Source organism: Daktulosphaira vitifoliae, unplaced genomic scaffold (assembly GCF_025091365.1).
Source record: "Daktulosphaira vitifoliae isolate Bord-2020 unplaced genomic scaffold, ASM2509136v1 Scaffold_1, whole genome shotgun sequence".
Taxonomy (NCBI): Eukaryota; Metazoa; Arthropoda; class Insecta; order Hemiptera; family Phylloxeridae; genus Daktulosphaira; species Daktulosphaira vitifoliae.
The window spans coordinates 5,153,862-5,174,851 of NW_026099572.1; the positions used below are offsets into that span (position 1 = coordinate 5,153,862).

Below are 20,990 nucleotides of genomic sequence, written 5' to 3' on the forward strand. Positions count from 1 at the left end.
CTTTAGAAATTATCATATTCTAAGATACATTTTTTTGTTAATTTTCAAATTTTATGTGACTGTGGCAATATATTATACTGTTTTTTGTCAAAATAATATCAATTGTGTATAAGATTTTATACACGCGATTACTCCAGTAACTTAATTTTAATATAAAATAACTGTGATATAATTGTTTTATATTATTTATTATTTTCGATTTCTGATAGTTAAAAATGAATGCAATTGATAGTTAGAACTTTTATGTTTAAAAAAAAAAATTCGAAATTTTTTATAAACTATATATATTGCTAAAAAATATTGACAGTGAAAATATATTAATGCTAAACTGAAATAATCGTTTTTTTTTGGCTAAAATAGAAAATAAGTAATATTTGATAAAAATAAAATCGTATACTTTCAATGCGAATTTTGAATTAACATTTAATTATGTGTATTCATTTAAATACAAGGTAAAATTTTTAAATATTAACATGTTCTGGAATATTTTTAAAAAATTTTATGCAACTTACAATTATAATATTGTTTTAAATATTAAAAGCAATAGTTCAAGTCTACTGTTGAAATATTATACATCAAAACCGGTCGTATTTTCTTTTTTTTAAACAATTTTTTAATTTTTATAATTCTTAAAATAAAATAAAATTTCAAATATTATTTTATTTATTTTAAATAAGTTTTTACTTATTCAATTCTGCCTAATTAATTCATTATTTTTTTAATATGGCATTTAATTAGTCATTATTTTCAAGTATGAAATTCCATGAAAAATTATATGATTATTAAAATATTTATGGTAGACATTAAAATTGATTTTTATTTCACTTAGCCTTGTAAAAATAATAAAATTTAGTTTTTAAATGTATTGTACTTATCAAATAAGATTTTTTGATTGAAGTTTAATTGGAGTTTACAAAACAACAACTAAAAGATAAATAATACAATTTTGAAGATTTAATAAACATGAACGGAAATTATACAATAAATAAATGTTTTCTGTATTGAAGAACTGCAATTTTTTAAATTGCTCTTTGCATTAAAAGTATGATCTATTATTTTAGTAATAGTATTTTCAAAAAAATATTTTAAAGAAAAGTTTATATCCTAGAGTATTATACATAAAAATATCATTTTTATAAAATTAGTTTGCAGTACGTAGTCAGGATTTCAATTTTTTTTTCAATGTGTTTTTTTCAGCTGCTCAATGTTATAAGTCTCACTTAATATCTGAAATATACATTTTTGTTTAGAGGGTTCATTAACCTCTATTTTGATATATGTGAAGTTTTTAGTGATACACAGAAATAAGTCTTTAATCCCTTGAATACCTGTAAAGTATGGAAGGAATGGGGTTCTATCCCATCTGGCAATTTAATAGTTTGTAAAACCTATTGACGCCATTGAGTTTAGTCATAAGTTGTCATGGATTCTAATCATAATAATTAACGAATAAAAATCGTAGGAACTTAGATTTTATATCGTTGGAAAAAAGACAAAATAAGCTTTTTAAATAAAAAAAATGTTTTGACATACTAAAAACTAACAGATGACTATAGATTAAAGATTATCGTGTCGTGAATATCAGTATTACATAAAAAAACTTATTCTTTATTTTCTGACGAAAAGAATCGATTTACAAAGGGCTAAAATTTAAATAATTATTTTAATTAATAGGTGCGCGCATACCATTTGAAATGATGCGATTGAAGAGTTGGTAAAAGAAGAGTAATAAAATATCTAAAAGCAAATTTTCTTGATCATATCATTGTTTTGTTTGCCCGTATGACGTCCTCTGAAAGAGTGAATTTATTTAGGTTTTTTATTTATTTAGGTTTTTTTTCTTAGTTTACTAAATTATTCCAGTTGTAATTACAAATATATAGATTAGTAGTAAAATCATTTTATGATGCAGTATTAGGTAACTAAAAAACATAACAAAAAAAAATAATCTTTAATTTCTACTATAATTTTGTTTAGAGAAAAATTACTTTTAATAAAATATTATGTGTTCTTAGTTCATTTTACAATAAATACGACGACTATGTTTGCAGGTAATTTTGAATTGGATAAATGATTTTTACATTGAACAAAAGAATGTTCGTTCCAGTGAAAGAAATCAAGTGTCACCTACACTTGTATTTTAAGGATTTGAGTTTGAAAAGCGGTTAAATCGTCTTGTCAACATTTGGTATGGGTCAGCTGTTCCACGTTCCATTACGGCGGTCGGTTGTTACCGCCAGTATTCGTCAGCGCATGTCGGTGCTTCTGTCCGCTACAGTATCATCGTCAGTCAGTAACGTTGCTTCAGCATCGTTGTGTGCGTCTGTTTACGTTACTGCGCGCGCAGTCGTTTATCATTTTGTTTAGAACAATTGCGACGCTTGTGTGATAACTGATAACCGTTGTTAAAGTTATTTATTATCTATTAGCCTTTGATCTCCGCTCGGAAAGGAACTGAAAATATTATTTTTAAATGATTTTAGTTTTATTTTCGACAAATGTCTTAATCGATAGTTTCATGCTCTAAACCCTCGTTGGGTTTAAACACGCTACCATAATTTATAATATTTCGACTTGAGTAGTCTAGTTTCAATTACAAAATGCCTACCGTCATATCCAAGTTCTTAGACGGACGAATAAAACGAGAACACTACGGCAAAGGCGTGTTGGCCATAGCCGTGTTTCTGTACGGTTGTAAGCTTGGATATCCTGTTGTGCTGAAGGTATGCAACAGTGGAAGAAATAATGATAAGCCCAAGATTGACCCATACGAAAACAACAACATCAAAGGACTACCCTTACAACCCGCTGAAAGTGTTCCAATTGTGGTCAACTGCAAAAGAAAAAAGTTCAGGGTAGCCTCTGGTCCTGCTATCAATCGTGAGTTTTTGATACAACTTCGAAAGCTTATCCGGCTAATGGTGCCAGGATTTTGGACACCAGAGGTGGGCTTGCTTAGTATGCATACAGTTGCTCTTATATGCCGCACGTTCATGTCGATTTTTGTGGCAACCATGGAAGGCCAAATGGTCAAATATATCGTTCGTCGGGACACCAAAAACTTCGGTCTAATGTTACTTAAGTGGCTGTTGTGTGCATTGCCCGCCACTTTCCTGAACTCGATGATCCGTTATTTGGAATGCAAACTGGCATTGGCATTCAGGCAAGACATTTTATATAATATTTACTGTGGTTATTTTAAGCTAATTAAATTGGGTTAAGTAATATCAAATAGGAAAATTACATTTCTAAGTATAATTTATTACTGGTATATGCACAAATAGCCAAAATATTACTAAAGTAACTGACAAATGCGTAAAAGATTATGAATGAATGGTCATTTGTGTAAAAGTTACTTATGTGCATTTTTTCCATGAAAAACTATTCTTCTTAATTATTTTTGTTATTTTAGACTCGTATTCATAATTTTAAATTAGTAGTATTACTTTAAAGAAAATTATTTTTTTATTATGTATTTATATTCAAATAACTAATTGACCTAAAATAAACTTTGGACTTTCTTAACTAGTGATAATTCAAGTATGTATTATTATATGAAAAATATTTTCATACGTTTATTACTTATAGTAAATAACAAAATTATCGACTTCTTATCAATGTGTTGTGATAAATTTTCGTCACAAACTCGCGTGTAGTGTACAATTAAATACACTAATGTGTAAATTATTAATACCGCATTTGAACGAGTATGCTTCGTTATTCGTTAATTATAACTATTTAATAAAATAACAATTCACGTACCAACGATTTAGTTGTTACGTTATTTTATATATTTGTTGTTTGAACTTTTTAGAATAACGTCAAAAAATAATAATTTACCCTGGTAAGAGGATCATGTACTTATAAATATATATACTTTGGTTCACGATGTTTTGATAAATCTAATAACTATTGATTTGCTAATTGGTTTTTTATTACTTTCTTTTTTTGTGATTATTAAACTATAGGTCTGAAAATATCATCAAAAATAATATATTAAGCATATTATTTAATAAAATATATGTTTTATTTTTACAAACATTTTTTTTAATTTGCAAAAAATTGAAAAAATAAATACGTTAGTCATTTTATAAAATAGTTAAAAAAAATATCCTATTAATGTTAATAAGTAGTAAAATTACTGTAGTAATTTAAAGTTTGTGAATTATCAATATTCATATGTTTATTGTGTTCAATAAGTAAGGATAAAGGTTTCTTTGGTTCTCATTGCTCGTAACAATTGACCTATTTCCTTATATTTTGAACACCTATATGAATTTAGTCATTTTAAGTAAAAAATAAATTGCTGTGTCAAGGTTAACTTCTTCAATGGGTAAAAATATTCTTAAAATATATGATTCCAATTTTTAAATGGTTTAATTTTTTATAATTTTCATGAAAAATTAGTATCTTTTTGTGACGTATCAACTTTTTAACATGAGCTACAGAATTAAAAATCACAAAAACAATTTTATTTGTTTATAAATTAACTCATTCATCCTTTTTCTTATTTTACATTAAGCTATATAATCAAATTTAAATTAATTAGAAAATAATTGAAAGTGCCTTATATAACACCAAAAAAGAAAAAAAGAAAAATTTTATAATTATATTTAATGAAGAAATTCATTATGGTTTAAAAAATAAGAAAAAGACCTTTTAATATTCTCATTGTGCTTTAAATATGACCTGTTTTCTTAATTATTAAACACCTTTTTGTTTCCTAATATTGTAAGAAAAAGTGTAAATTATTATGAATAGGAATTATGCATTTATAAAATTTGTTTGGACTATTTTCATGACACCCAACTTCATTAAAATTTATCAGAAGTATAAACAGTATCACAAAACCTTTTATTGTTCTAAGAGAAGTTATCTTAAAAATAAAATCCTTATTAATTTATATTTATTTAGGATTTAAAATAGAAGCGAATATATATTTATCATTGTGGTGCTCAAAATAACTAAAATAAACTTTATAAATGCATGAAGTCCAAATGTTAGTTATAAATAATGAGGATGATAGAAATTCTTTTCATACTTTGTGATCATGTTGTATCTGAATGTTAAAACTGTTTTTAATATTATGGTTTTGTCTCGAGTTGAATTTGAAAATTACTTTCTAAATAGGAGAAATATTTGTATTTTAACAATATTTAAAATATTCTGTATGTAAAAAATGCTCTTATGATAATTTAAAAAAAATGTAAGTATGTATTTTTTTTTAAACAAAATAAGTCTCATTAACTATAATGAAACAAGCAAGAAATTAAAACTTGTATAATTGGCAAAATATGATTCATTTGTACTATATAAAAATTAATAAAGTTCCAGTAATCTAAAATTAAATGATACATGAACATTTAATTGTACTGTATAAACCAAATTTAACGTTAAAAAGAAAACGGATTACGTGAGATTTATTTCAAGATAAATATGAACAGTTAGGATAATATTTAAGAAATTTTAATTAAGTTTTATCGATTAAATCTAATAACTGAAATTTAGTTTAACAATAATTAGTGATAAAATCAAGTTGAAATACATTACAACTTTATTTTTAAGTTTTTTTACTTCTACATGCTGAAATGACGAAATTCTAAAAAAAAATAATGAATTTTATAAAATGCTCAATTTTTATGTTATTATTTATTTTTCAAAATTATAAGTTTATTAATTTTGATTAAATACTAAACATTTTCTAAATGAAAATTGAAATTATTATAGAAGTATTAAAAAAGTTGATACTGTGCTACTAAATATTATTCTGTTGATCTTGAACTAAAAATTTTTCAAGTTCAAACTTATATCTTTCGCCAATTTGCATTTTTATGATCAAAGAACATTAAGTGATTTACTATTGTTAATTGTATTTTGTATTGTGTATTTTCAATTTTTTCTTTGTATACAAGGTTATCAAGAAATGATGATGATGGTGATGTATACAAAATTATATCTAATCAGTGTATAGAAATAATTTAAAAATTACCCATCCATTCATTGTATTCTTAAGTTTCCGTCGAATATTTTTTTGATTACAAACATTCTTGACACCCTCACATTAAAAGAAAAAAATTAATTATATATCCATTTGTAACTATTATTCCCTATATTATATTATATTATTAGTTAAAATAATAATAGATTAAATGCACGAGTACCAGTATGTTATAATGATATGATTTTCTGCTAAGTATTAATAAAATACACTTTGCGCACATGAGATTAACGCGTCTGGAAATTTAAATCCCATTCAGAATTAGTAACCATATAATTATATGGATGTTTTAACACGATTTCGGTAACGTATAAAAATTTGTTTTTTTGTTTCGTACTTTCAGCATTTTACTAATAATATAGTGGATTACAAAATGTCCAACTACTTACAAAACAGAGTTAAAGGATACTAAAAAAATGTATCTTTTTTAATATAATTAAAAAATTAATCAATCAAGATAAATTTCATTAAACAATCGTGTTAGTCANTTTTAATATAATTAAAAAATTAATCAATCTAAGATAAATTTCATTAAACAATCATGTTAGTCGTCAAAACTTATATAGGATCGCATATTTCGATTAGTTAAATTTAGTTTGTTAATAGGATTTATCCAAGGAATAGTAGTTTTTATGAAATTTTGAGCATTTTGCATAATATTTTAGCTAATAAAAATTATATCAGTTTCGAATCTAACACTAAAAATATTTTTGAAATGTACATACAATTTTTTATCTAATGGTTTTAATTTTAATTTGTGTTTATTTTTAAACAAATTTAGTAAAAAGTTTAAATTTATAAAATCACTATCAGACTGATTTTTAATGTTTTATAAAATAGGCTCAACTTGAAAAATTTGTTTAAAAACTACAAACTATATCATAAAAACAAATTTCAATATTCATTTGAAAAAAAAAAATTATTCTATCTATTATTTAAAGTCCAATTATACTGTTTTTACAAATTAGTAAATATTTCAAAATCTAGACGTAATAGTATAAATAATTCTAATGGTAGACTTGAGATCGTCGCAAAATATTTCTTAGAACCATATATTTTCGTTATTGTTAACAGAAAAATATTAAATTTTGCTGACCAATATTAAATAATATTTTGTTTGTATATAAAAAATTATAAAATGTGAATCTTGTATTAATTTTACGATAAAGAGAAATTAAAAAAAATAAAGGACAAGTTTAATGTTAAAATTATAAGTTGAAAATTTTCCTCAGTTATAAAAGATTGAAGTAATAATTGTATTAAGCAGTATCTGAGTTATGGCCATTAAATCGATATCAAACATTATTAGAACTATTAAATTGAAGCCGTATAGTATTTATGATTTTGATTGACGTCATTGTGGGTCACCCTCTTATTGAAATTTCAAGAATGCGATAAAATATAATGTTTTAAGGTCATATAATTCATTCCAGTATAATCTTAAATTAAGAAATTCTGGAGTTTTGGTTTTTTGTCCACTCTGTTTTGGATTGATTAAAAATGGGATACAATCTGTTAGTCACTTCTTTGGTTTATTACGAAATTTTAGAAAAATTAGTTCCTGCTAATATATGTATTCACCCAAATGAGCTATCAAACTCCTCAAGGCGTGTTTCAGTACACTTTTTTTTTATTATAATTACTCATTAGTAATAATCATTAAAAATTATCAGTAATGACGGGGGCGATGAGGAAAAGCTTATGTTTAAACTATTAAAACTTCCATTATTACGCTTCCGTAGATAAATCAATGTTAAAACTTATAAGTAATAAATAATTGTATCTCTAGATTTTTTTTTCTGTTAAACAACAAGATACTATAAATGCTATGCCAGCCAAACTTATAGAATGTATACATTATAACTGAGTTATTTTCATAAAATGCAATCTACGCATATTATTTTCATATGCATTCACATAATTTTTTTTTTTTTTTAATTTTACTGGCAGTAACCTATATAGAAAACTGATTAATTGATATTTTAGTTGTTTACTTATGAATAACCGTCAAATGATATTATTAATAAGTGTGTGATGTATGTATACCTAGAATATAGTATATATTCGCACGTTTAATGAACATTATAATATTACATAATGAGAATTGAGTTATTGTAGTTAATATTATTTTAAATTAAAAATACATTTAAAATACTAATTTAAAACTAAAAAAATAAATAAATTTCTAACTCATAAATTCAGGAACAATATATTACCATTATCAACACTAAGCACATTCTATTATTAGTATCTTTAGTATTTTCTAACATAACATACTACTTTCTGTCGTCATAAAAGTATTTATTAAACATTTTAGGTTATTATTTTGTATGCTAAATATGTGCTTTATTTTTTAATTAAAAAGATTATGTGGGTAACATTATTTCGTTGATATTTAGATAAACGTAGCTAATGATATATCATTTAATACGTAATATAAAGACACATATTGTTAGGATAGTTAGAACAATGTACATTTTTTACAGATTAGTTATTATATTGATGTGACGTTAATGCAATGAAATATTATTGTGTTCACGTTCGAATAATTTTTATCATTAAACATCGATTTTTAAACTTTAGACTTATATTAATTATAGTTGGCGGTTTATAATATTATAGGAGCTATGTGTTTTATATGTATAAAAATTAATAAGCGACAGCTCTTAAATTAATTCAATTTAATACATAATTTTCGGTACTCTAGATATTATGAAACATTTTTATCTATTTATTACATTTATTTATAGTGTATCAATAAAAATTATTGTAAAAATTAATACATTTTATAGAAAATAATTTTAACTATTAAGGTTTATAACAACAGCCATTTTTCTATCTACAGTATTTAGATGAACTATTAGAATTTTCGACGCTAATTCCGAATCTGGCTTCATATTTTTTAAGTTGCATATAATCTGTGAGTTAAATACTAATTAATAATTAATCGATAATTAAACATTTAAATCATTAAAAAATAGTACAACTTTTTTTTCTTACATAATTATATAAAATTTATTAACTTAATTAGTTTTATAGACCTTTAAGTTTAATTTTGATAGGTGTTTTTTAAATAAAGTAGTTCAAATATCCACTGTAACTAATTTAAAAGTGAATTTTATAATTATTAAGTTGCTACCAATAGATAGATAATTTTATGGCAAGTTAAAATCTAAATTTGTTTTGTTTAAAAAAAAAGTTTAACAGACCTATATGCTTTTGGTCGCTTTAAACAATAGTGTATTTAGATTTTGCGTATGACTACCTATTTCATTTTTTTAGTTTTTTTTTTTGTATTTCATACTAAAAACCTATCGATATTTGACACATATTTGTGACTTTTTCTTTAGAATAGGTTGAATAACTCAGTAACTAAGTGTCATACGCTAAATCAAATTACATCATTGTAACAAAAATCATATAGGTCTGATAAACTTTTTTCAAATTCACAAAAAAATTTTACTAAAAAAAAACTTGTCAAAAATATAGTTACAATTTTTCCGAATTTTTGAGATTTACTTATATATTATCTCTCATATTGGATCTTTTTGGGTTAATAGTTTCCTTTTAACGACGTATGTAATGATATATCATTAAAAACATTGTAAAGGATGTTAGATGATCATTTTTTAAATTGAATACTATCTATAAATGTGATGGACAAAATAGAAGCCAAATTCAGAATCAGTGTAGGAATTTCAAAGAGGATTTACTTAAATATAGTAGACAACAAAAAAATGTCATTATTAGTTATTCCGTGTAACAAAAATAAAGTTTTGTAATGAATTTTAGATTTTTAATTTGTAAGTCTAGAAATGCATTATTATTAAAATTGTAAAGTATTAATGCCTTGTAGGACAAAAATGTGTAAACAGTTAAAGTACAACTTTTTATTTTTGAAGAGGATTGAACATTTTTTTTTTTTGTTATTTTTATCCCTAAAAGACAAAACCCATATAATCACACTGATTAATTTATTAATTAGATCTGTGTGATACACATTTGATATAGAAGTTTACAATTCACATTGTGTATTGTATACTTTTATAGACGAATGACCAAAATAGCAAAATATAAGAAAAGAAAATTTTTTTTTAATTAAAAATTATAAAGCAAGATTTAGAGGTGTCTTAGATATTATAGGCGAAAGATTATATAAAAACAAAATTATTTCTTGTTCTGACATGATTGGAATATGTTAATATGTCTAAGAGTAAAGTACTTATTTTAAAAAAAGGTATCCAAGGTTTGAACTTTGTAAAAATTTGTTCTTTTTTAATTTTTTTTTTATAAAATATAAAATTAAATTTTTACTTTTCATTTCCATGACCCGATTATAATACATGTATTATTTGTGTCATTACTACAACTAATAAACACGACTACCGTTATTGTAATAATAGATTATTATTATTTTTTTCTCCTTTTCGCTTATTAGTATATTAATAACTTTAAATTTGTAATAACAGTACTAAATATTGAGTATGTTTTTAAAATTATTTTGGAATTCACAAAAGCCATTGATATTTTATTTTATCCTTTTATGATTTTACGATATTTAATGATTGAATAATGAAATTAATTGAATGAATTTTGTCAACATTAAAATTGAGCTGTTGTTTCGTTGACGCATAATATTACAACATTATTAGTAAGATATTAATTAATAAACGCTTAAAATAATTAGTTTTTACATAATAGAGACCAATTATAACACGCGCTAATTGACTAACTAATGTATTGTACACAAACATAAATGTAGAAATGTATGATTCATTACTTTCGTCAATATGTATAACTAACAATACACAACTGTTACTGTTTGTAGTCGTGTTTATTTTTACCGCGAAGATCTTCTACGATGTTCAATTGGAGTAGTCAAATCGTCTTTGAAGAATATAATTTTTTTTTATTGTACTTCCTGAGTATCATTAATACCGCACTGAACATCAACAAGTTACACGCGTAAAGTCCATCGACCCGACGAATCAACCAATTATAATTGGAAGTGTCGATTTTGCAGTTATGAGATGACTATATCTTTCAAATATTTATTGAACGACTAGTGAAAGGCAATTGATATATGTACTTTCGAGTTGTTTACTGTGGTAATAAGTCAAGTAAGGTAATATCCTATGTGTATTATCAATATCCTCCAACATATAAATTAATATTTTACTAATTGCTCTATGAGTAATTAATTTAACATTGTTTTAACGACAACAACAATTAGATTTCCCAGCGTCTTTTTTGACGTTAATCTACGTGTTGTCACATGAGTAATGTGTTTTTTATATCTAATTTGCAAAATTGTTTTCATTGTTTTTGTTTTGCTGCAAATTGTTCGTGACTAACATTAGGTGGTGTGTAGACCNATGTGTTTTTTATATCTAATTTGCAAAATTGTTTTCATTGTTTTTGTTTTGCTGCAAATTGTTCGTGACTAACATTAGGTGGTATATATATTTCGTGTATATTTTATGACGAATTTAGTTAGTACGGTTTTAATGTTCAATTTTTTGTATATGTTTAAATTATTGATGGTGGATCGATTGAATTTTAAAAATTATTGAATATAGGTAAATGAATCGCTCATATGTTAAAGAAAATGATGTTTTTGTCTTTTTATAATAATTCTAATACGTTCTCACGAAAAAAGNCATATATTTCGTGTATATTTTATGACGAATTTAGTTAGTACGGTTTTAATGTTCAATTTTTTGTATATGTTTAAATTATTGATAGTGGATCGATTGAATTTTAAAAATCATTGAATATAGGTAAATGAATCGCTCATATGTTAAAGAAAATGATGTTTTTGTCTTTTAATAATAATTCTAATACGTTCTCACGAAAAAAGTTTTTCAATAAAATTTGTTATCATTCAGCTATAATTTAAAAAGATATATTCTAATTTTCATATATAATACATATACACTGGAAGCTATTAACGCGTACAATGTAAGGGAAAATTTTAATAAATAGTGATAGAAATGTTATATATTTATGTATTGTTGATACTTTGTGTCAAAATGACACTACTGGTGTGTTACATTAACATATATATTAAAAATATCTACAGACAAATTAACATTTTTGGATTATTTCTTATATTATATGAATTTTGTTTCACTTTAAATGAAATATAATTTTATTGAGTTGTACAATTAAATCATATTTACCAATATTTATTCACTTTCTACAAATCGAAATTAATGTTTTGCGCAGTTAGTACCGATTCTATAATTTGTTGAGCCCTGGGCAAATTATGAACGCGGGATATAAACTTAATTAACTATTGACTAAATAAAATTTTTATTGTTCATAATGCTTAAGCTTTAAAACCACAAAACAATAGGGCCTTGGGCGTACGCCCTACTATATCTGTCCTTTACATAATTGATAATTTTTAATACGAAGCTATTAGTTATTAATATGAAATGTATAACTATTTAATACAACTCTGTTTGGGTCTAAATTAATATCGAGTTGTTATATTAAACTAACGTGTAAACGTTCATAACAATAGAAGTAGTTTTATTGATTCTGGCCAAACAATTGCTCACAACTATGCAGATACTTTTTATGAGCGCAATAAACATGGGTCGACGAATTAAGCTTTGTAAAATGTCTTCAAACCATCAACGTTCTAAAATCATTGTTGTAATCGTTACAGCCTTCATGGATCGTTCAAACATCTCGCGATAGCAATCCCATCCATTCCAAAAGCATAATATTTGTGAGTATCGTCATTAATTAAACTGTTATAGACGAAAAGTTCGTTTTTTTATTTATGACCTTGAGAAGTTTGTATAGATATTTCTCTTTATTTATGGCGGAAATAAGTAGTTCAAAGTTATAGTCTCGTGTAAAACTTACAATTGCTAGTCTAACATCGTTTTATTAGCTAGTCATAGATTTTTTTTTTTTTATACGCCGCATCTATTATTTTTCTAGATGCGCAATCTAAAAATATTTCAGATGATTTAATATTATTATACAGTCATTTTTGCTGTAATGTAGCAATCGTGTAATATAGACGAAGTACACTGCGGAAGTTGTGTAACAATATAACTATAGGACTTAAATTAAAGATACATCATTATAACTACACTTAATGTTGAATATGAAATAACATAGTGAACACTATTATCTAATATCTGACCTTATTGCGGATGAAACGCAAAATTCAATTGTCTATTTAGTGTATTATTTGATCTATTGCAAAAATATTGCGCATAAAATAATAATTCCTGATTGTTAAAGATTTCAAAATTAAAGATATCTGCAATAGAAATATTAATAGACGTGTTTGCGATTAAAAATTAATATTGTTTTCATCATGTTTGAAATATTGTAATACATACTTCAGCAATTTTGTTCTGTTTTATAGTAATAGTGTTTACAATTAACATACACTCATATACTCGTAATTAATCTAACATTAGATATTATTTAAGTAATATTCTATTATAAACAAAATACTTTGAAACTTTATATATTATTATTTTTCATTTATCGATTTAATTTCCTATCCTCAGAACCTTACTTGACCATAGTAACAATAATTTTTTTTGTGATTGAGTGATATGTATTGTTACAACAAAACCCACGTGTTTCATATTTTAAAATATTATTAGTACGTGACGTAGACGTCTTATTATTACATACGCCAGCAATTACTTATCACGTTAAAAACCTGGTGTTAAACAAAGAGTCCAAAAATTAACAACCGACTATACCTTGATACTTTATTTGCTAACGTCATCAGTAACTAGAGTTAACTGGTTTTTTTAACATGGTTCTAATGTCAGACATCCGTTTGCCCAAACTCTAATGAGTGTGGTTGTAACGTACGCGATGTGCATAATGGAATTGTACAAAAATTCTTCATGTGGGTCAATTATCACTAGTAAAAAACCACGTGAACGCGTACATGACGGTTTAGAAAATTATTTTACGTTATTTATCTAGTTTTTAAATTAGGACATCATTAAAGTACAAATGTTAATCGTGTAATCTTGTCTTTTGGAATCCTTGAGTTGTCATAACAGATGATATAATGTTTAGCAATTCATATATACTCTTTGCCGTGTCGTGTACATATTTAAATATCATTTTAATTTAAACTATAAAACATGCTTTGTCAACTTTTTTGGTAAATTTCAAAATCGCGAACCAATTGTAAAATTTTCATTTTGATATTGCGTAACTCGGTCAAAATATTGATAATAGTGTTGGAGTTATGTCTAACTGACCAGAACATGATATGGAACCATCTTTTGTAGTCAAAACAAGAATTAGAAACTATATAATTAATGTGGTATTTCCTCGTGTCTTCGTGGGGCAGAGACTCCTAACATGGTTTGGATTATAACGCAATATAATGAATGCCGAACACGTTGCCAAGGCGTTCATGTCTCCTAAAATTAAACGTCTGCTATTCACCTCTTTGACGTCAGTGACAATGATAATGAAAACTTAAGACGTCCTTAATCTGAAATCGTAATATAGTCAATATTCGTAGCCTATTGTTGTGGTAGTTTTGCATTTTATGACGTCCATCAGTAACTTCCGCCTTCTGTCGAGTATTAAATGACAGGCCTCACTGAAAATCGATAACTCGCATTTCGGCAACTGTGTAGATAATATAATCGTGACCCGAGCGAAATTGTTTATTTTCTTAAATAAATATTTATACTTGAGTACTAAAAATATAATTTCGTATAATTATAATTTTAACAGGCGAGTATGGATTTTTTTTCTTATACATTGTTACGCAATTATTAAGTTCAAAGCGTCTAAAAGTCTGTAGTCGCGGCCGCGGCGTTTGGACTTTCTATTGATCTAATCATTAATTGGTGAACGCATGTAGCAACGTCTATCAATAATTGATAGACATTGCTGCGCTGTTAAATAAAAATAATAATTATTTCTGCAGAGTCATAATTATCTTTTATCTACATGTGTCGGTTAATCCCGTATTTGCACTCGACGGGTTCGCAGGTGGTATACAAAATTAACGAAATTGTTATTAATACTATCACCTTGATGTGTACGATAATAGAAGGGTAAACAAAACATTATTTAATCAATCGGGTAGTAGTCTATTCGTATTTTAACCGTTGGCCAACTTTTAACTAGTAATAGCTGAGGTTATTTCGTAAAAAGTAACACCAATCTAGTAGCCTGCGGCGTGTGAATAACCTTTTAACCTCAGTAAGTAGTTATTTACGAAATGTGTCCCAATTTGTACATAAAAATATATTCATTCTTGTGTATCATTCCATGATGTTATCTTATTGATGTAATTTATTATAATATTATTTATGATAATATTAAAAAAAAAAAAAATGTAAAACATGAAAATAGTTGAGATATTGGTATGGTTGGATTTTAGAATATTATTTTTGTAAAATTCATATCAGATTCATATTTTTTACTAGTAATTACTAAGTTAAGTAGTAAGACCTTGAAAATAACGTAACAATACATGGCCTAGGTTGTCTATAAGGCTATGAGAAGAGCAATTTAAAATGCACCTTAATTTGAATAACATTTAGATTTATTTTTTAATCGTTGGACAAAAAAAGTGACGTTGATGGTGCCTTTTTGATGAAATTTGTCAAAACAACATTATTAACACAACATTATTAGAAATCTTCAGATAAAATGTTTATTTTATCTTAATTAGAATAAAATTCATTTTAAGTTATCTTACGTACTTAAATATGTGATATGTGCATTAAATATAATTTTCGAAAAAGTACTTTCTTACGAAATTTTATTATATAAACTTCCATAACATGTACATTTTTTTCTATTGTGTAAAAATCAAATTCATTGTCTTAATTTTTATAAGTGTTGTAAAAAACTTAAAAAATAATGTAAACTTTTAAAAATTGATTAACTTTGTGTGGCAGATATAAAAATGAATAGTGGACGATTATAAAATAATTTTTATGTTGAGATATTTTTTTAAATAAGCATTAGCCAATAATTGCAATTTCATGACGTAGTACATTATTTAATTAATTTGTTGTGCTAATTGGTATATTTAGCGTGACAATGGATTAAAAATGTTTTTAAAACAATTTATTTTATTTCATACCATAATTAAATGCCTCGGTAATTGTCTTAATAATTATGAATTACGAATATCTTAATATTGTGACACATAAATTCATTTTAAAATAATTTTTGAGTTCAAATATACTCACAAGTTGAATCTTAACCAATGTCTATTTTATCTCTTGCTCTTATAAAACTATGAGAGTTGTCATATCAAAGTTTTAATTATTATATACATTTTGATTGTTAATTGCTATAAAAATAACTTATAATTCTTTTTGTTTGTTTATAGATCACGATTGGTGGATCATGCTTATGGACTTTACTTTAAGGATCAGACTTACTACAGGGTTAGCAATATGGATGGTCGCATTGAAAACGCCGACCACCGTCTTACAGATGACATCACTGCATTCACTTCGTCTGTTGCTCATCTTTACTCGCACCTGACCAAACCTTTATTTGACTGTGCTCTGATAGGTCTTACGATGGCTAGAAGTAATAGAAAAATGGGTGCTGCTGTCATACCTGGTAAGTTAAGATGCCATCCAGTGTTCGATTGTTTTTCATAGTTGAGATTCAGATGAATCAATTCATTTCACTGACCATACCAATAACATTGGTGTATTGTTATACTAGAATATAATTAATTTACTTAAAATGAGCCCTTATTTTCAATAAGTGATTTAAGTTACTAAAATATTAGACGACCACAAGTTGTTTATTATTTAGTTCTTACGTAATTTGGCCAACAGTTTTAAGCTTCCAACAATAATATTCAATTTATATTCATATATTTTTACTATACAAATAGAATGTCACACAGCAGTGTTAGATGATCCATAAGATTATTTGAATTCAGCTGTTTATTAAATACCAGATGATTGGACAACTACTACCATATCTTTATTGTAATAATTTAACCTCCAAAATTGTCTCTGGGAGATATATACTGGATCACAAAAAATCGTGTAATACATGTGTTGTATCTCTCGAAGGTTTCTCTATTAATTATTATAAAATATTATTTTTTTTTATCAAATCTATTCTTACTTTATACTTATTAACATTTTTATTTTACTTATGAAACCCATACAATTTTTTTTTAATTGATTTTAACTATTAATCAACTTTTATTTATTTTTGAGACAATAATATATGTTTTTAAAATGTCGTGTTCCATATACTTGCAACTTATTTCCATATTATATCTTTATTGATATTTTCCAGTTCAGTGTCAGTAGTGAATAAATCAAATGTATCCTCAATGTTTGAAGATTTGTTTGTTTCATTAAAAATGATAACTCATAGAAATATGTCATTTACAGACATGATAGTTTTATAAGTCAGAATTCGTTTCTCTTTAAAAATTAATCGTTCTGATCGCGTAACTCTTATATTGATAAGATCTAATATATCACATGAGTAGATATGGAAGTTAAGAAGAAAAACACTAAATTGATTTTGGCTTAAATTAAATGATAAATATTTTAAACATCGTTTTACTAGAAAACTTACGATCATATATAATTGTAAAATAAAAATAATAATAAACAAAATTAAAAAGACTACGTAAGGGTAAAATTATATAATTATTTAAGGATAGATTATAAGATTGTCACATTAAACCTTCATGAAGATTGTTAGAGTCAAGTACTGCATTTCCTACATTCCTTAAAAAAATGTACATTTGAAAACCGTAAATAATTGATATTTTTCCCTTTATTGCCTTTGCGTCCTTCGGTCAAATAATCATAATGTTATCAACAGTCAATATTATTTTTAAATTAAATTTTATATTTTTAAAAAAAAATAATCTAAAATATTAAAAATTATACATGCAAAATGTTCAATTAATAATTGCGACATGGTAAAGTTGATATTAAGTAAAAAAAAAAAAATTTTTTTTTTTATTTTTTTTTCTCCTATATAATTTTTTAGTTCTTTTGATTTGGTACTTTTTCCGTGTCAATGCCTCAATTGTTTCTTTTAGACTGTTTTCTTTAAATAATCGCTAAAATATCACTTGGTAGCAAATTAGAATATTTGTTTACAATCAATGTTCTCTACGAGTATCATAAAGTTGAATTCCGTTTTAACTGTATTTGAGGTAAATTAATTCAATAATGATTGAATAAAAGTAACCTGTTTTTGAAAATAAGTAATTATTTCTATTCTAGGTGAGAAGTAAAACTATTGTCAAGTTTACTAAATGATACCCTCTCTTTTTTTTCAATGTCATCATAGAAACAAATTTCTTCTTAAAACCATTTATTTTTTTTATTAATTATTATAAATTTTAATACTATAGTAGTAATATTATTACTCTATTTTGAACTCACTAATAGTATAAATGACCTTTTCTGTCAACGTTAAATAAATTGTGTTTATCTTCATTTGTTGCTGGTAAGATTAGTATATACGTTATATGGTTAATTAACTAATATAATATGTGTGATTTGATGTATTTCACGTTTGTTTTGAAGGAACTTAAAAATATTATTTAGTATAACCTGTAATTCCATTTAGGCAATGACTCGATAAATTGTATGTACTTAAACGTAAGTGGTCAAAACATTGAATAACCTTCAAAAAGTTATTCGTCCTTTACTGAAGATTTATGTTTTCAAAAAATTAATTTTGAAAATAAAACCTTTAAATGTATATCATGATAAATTGACTATAATTTTAATGTTTAGTTTAATAAATTATTTTATTTAATTTTGAAGTATTTTTTGGTTTTATTCTTAATAGTTAAATATTAACTTTTTCATTAATAGTTCTTATCGTTTCTTTTCCGAGATAAATATCATTAATTTCATTTGTATTTGAAATACAATTTAAAATAATTATTACTCAATAATTATGGCTGATAGTTATTATACTAATAACTATTACTCATGTGATTGAGGAATTAATTAATTACTTATTTCACAGTAATTACAAAAAAAAACAAACATCAATTTTAATTTTACACTTGAAAAAGGAATTAAATTCGCAAGTATTCGAATTTATATTTAAGTTTTAATATGATGTTTATGGAATTAGTGTATTATATTACTAAGATTAGACATCTATTAATATATATGATATTCTAGTCTGACACAAAATATGTTAAACAATTTTATGATATATAATTTTACCACACACATGAAAGGTCTCATAATATCAATTTTTTATGACTATCTGTTTATGTTAATATTGTTATGCAATCAATATACTTATACCAAAATAAACTGTTTGATACTCCTATAGAGTACAATGCTAAAAGTGAACATTAAAAAAAATTGTAGTTTTTTTCTTAGATCAAACATTAAACGTAATAACGCTCCAAAAATATTTACTTTCATTTTAAGCCGGTTGTCGATAGAATTTAGACGGAAGTAGTTTTATCAACGTGAAAATTTATTACGAATAAAATTGCATATATTTAACTGGAAGTATATGTTGATGATTCTGTTACAGTTTTATTGGTTAGTAAAAAAATAATAATACAGAGAGAATCAGACGTGTTCAAAACTTGAATTTTCAGCAACATAGATGCACGATAGAAATATTCTTATTTTTCTTTAAAAATTAAAAAGTTATTTACAGTGATAAATGTACCGGACTTTATTTGAACTCTATCATATATTTTTAAAAGTAAAAACAGGTTAGACTATTATCAACTATAGTATACAGTTGTCAGGAAGTAAAATTTCTTAATATTATGTAATTGATACCAACTCGATATGGAATTTTATAGTCTCATATGCGGAATTATTTTAAATACAATATTGTAATTGATTAAATTTAAAAAAATATTACATGCTTATAATTTTAAATAATTTTCTCAAATTTATTTATAATTTTATTCTTTTTACATAAATTGAGCAATATATAACTAATTAAATTAACCATTTGATTATGTGTTGATTTTTATTTTTAATTGAAACATTTGAATTTAAAACGAAATCTTTCTATGAATTTCAGACTTTTCATCGAGTTAAAAACAGTAATTTAAATTTTTATCTCGTCGTGTTTAATTTAAACAAAGTGTATTTTTTCAAACATTAAATTGACCTTAAAAATTCAAAAAATGTAAAAAAAATTTTTTTAATGCGAGATAAAATACTTTTTGCTAAATAATAAGTTTTACTTGGATGTGTATGTTTTATTATTAATCTTGTTTACCTAAAAACCTGGAATACCTGTCTATTTCTTATTTTCCTTGACCCACTGCTTAACAGGAATTTAATTCTTTTATTAAAATAGAGTAAATTCAGTACCGTTATTTTATGAGATGGGTAATGGCACGTCAACAACGTATAACAATTTTATATAGTCAGTAGCTTTAAAAAATATGAAAAAATTATGATGTGTTACGCATTACTATCATAACCAGGACTCGGGACTTAAAACAATTAAAACATTTTTTTTAGACCACTTCAAAACAACATACTTTGTAAAATAGTATCATGAGAGCATATTTTTATTAAAGGTAGACTGATACCACCCACGCTACCAATAATTCCAAATTAACATAATTTTTTTAATGTTAAAAAAACCAAAAAACAAATATTTGTTATTGTACTAGATATGACCAACACAAATTTTACAAACACCAAGTCCCGAGCCCTGATTATAACTAAGTAAACAATAACTATCGCAAATGCACAAATCATTCAATGATCTGTAATGATTAAGATATCTGTCCCCAAATTTTAATAGCATTTATACGAAATCCTTGAAAAATCCTTGTTGTTAATTCAAAGTCATCGAAATGGCCGATATGTTTCGCTTTCGACATTTACGATTGACAAAACCAATGATATTGTCATTGAGTTAGAAGTGAGTAGTAAAAAGTTCCAATGTTATTCAGATGAGTTCTGAAATATTTTGCATAAAAACATGACCTTTCTGGTGTGCAAATGTTAAGAAT

At 25.0% G+C, this 20,990-nt stretch overlaps 1 protein-coding gene across 5 annotated transcripts in view; it reads left to right on the forward strand.

The window, feature by feature from the left end:
- Window positions 1–20,990, forward strand: part of LOC126896099 (ATP-binding cassette sub-family D member) — a 41,412-nt gene that overhangs the window by 1,915 nt on the left and 18,507 nt on the right. For all 5 annotated transcript variants that reach the window (XR_007701771.1, XM_050668565.1, XM_050668567.1 and 2 more), the window contains exons 2-3: window positions 2,052–3,163; window positions 16,362–16,600. Coding sequence is in view for 4 of the 5 variants with exons in the window: in XM_050668565.1 (XP_050524522.1) it covers window positions 2,601–3,163; window positions 16,362–16,600 (802 nt within the window). In the remaining variant the exon portion in view is untranslated. The remainder of the gene's footprint in view (window positions 1–2,051; window positions 3,164–16,361; window positions 16,601–20,990) is intronic.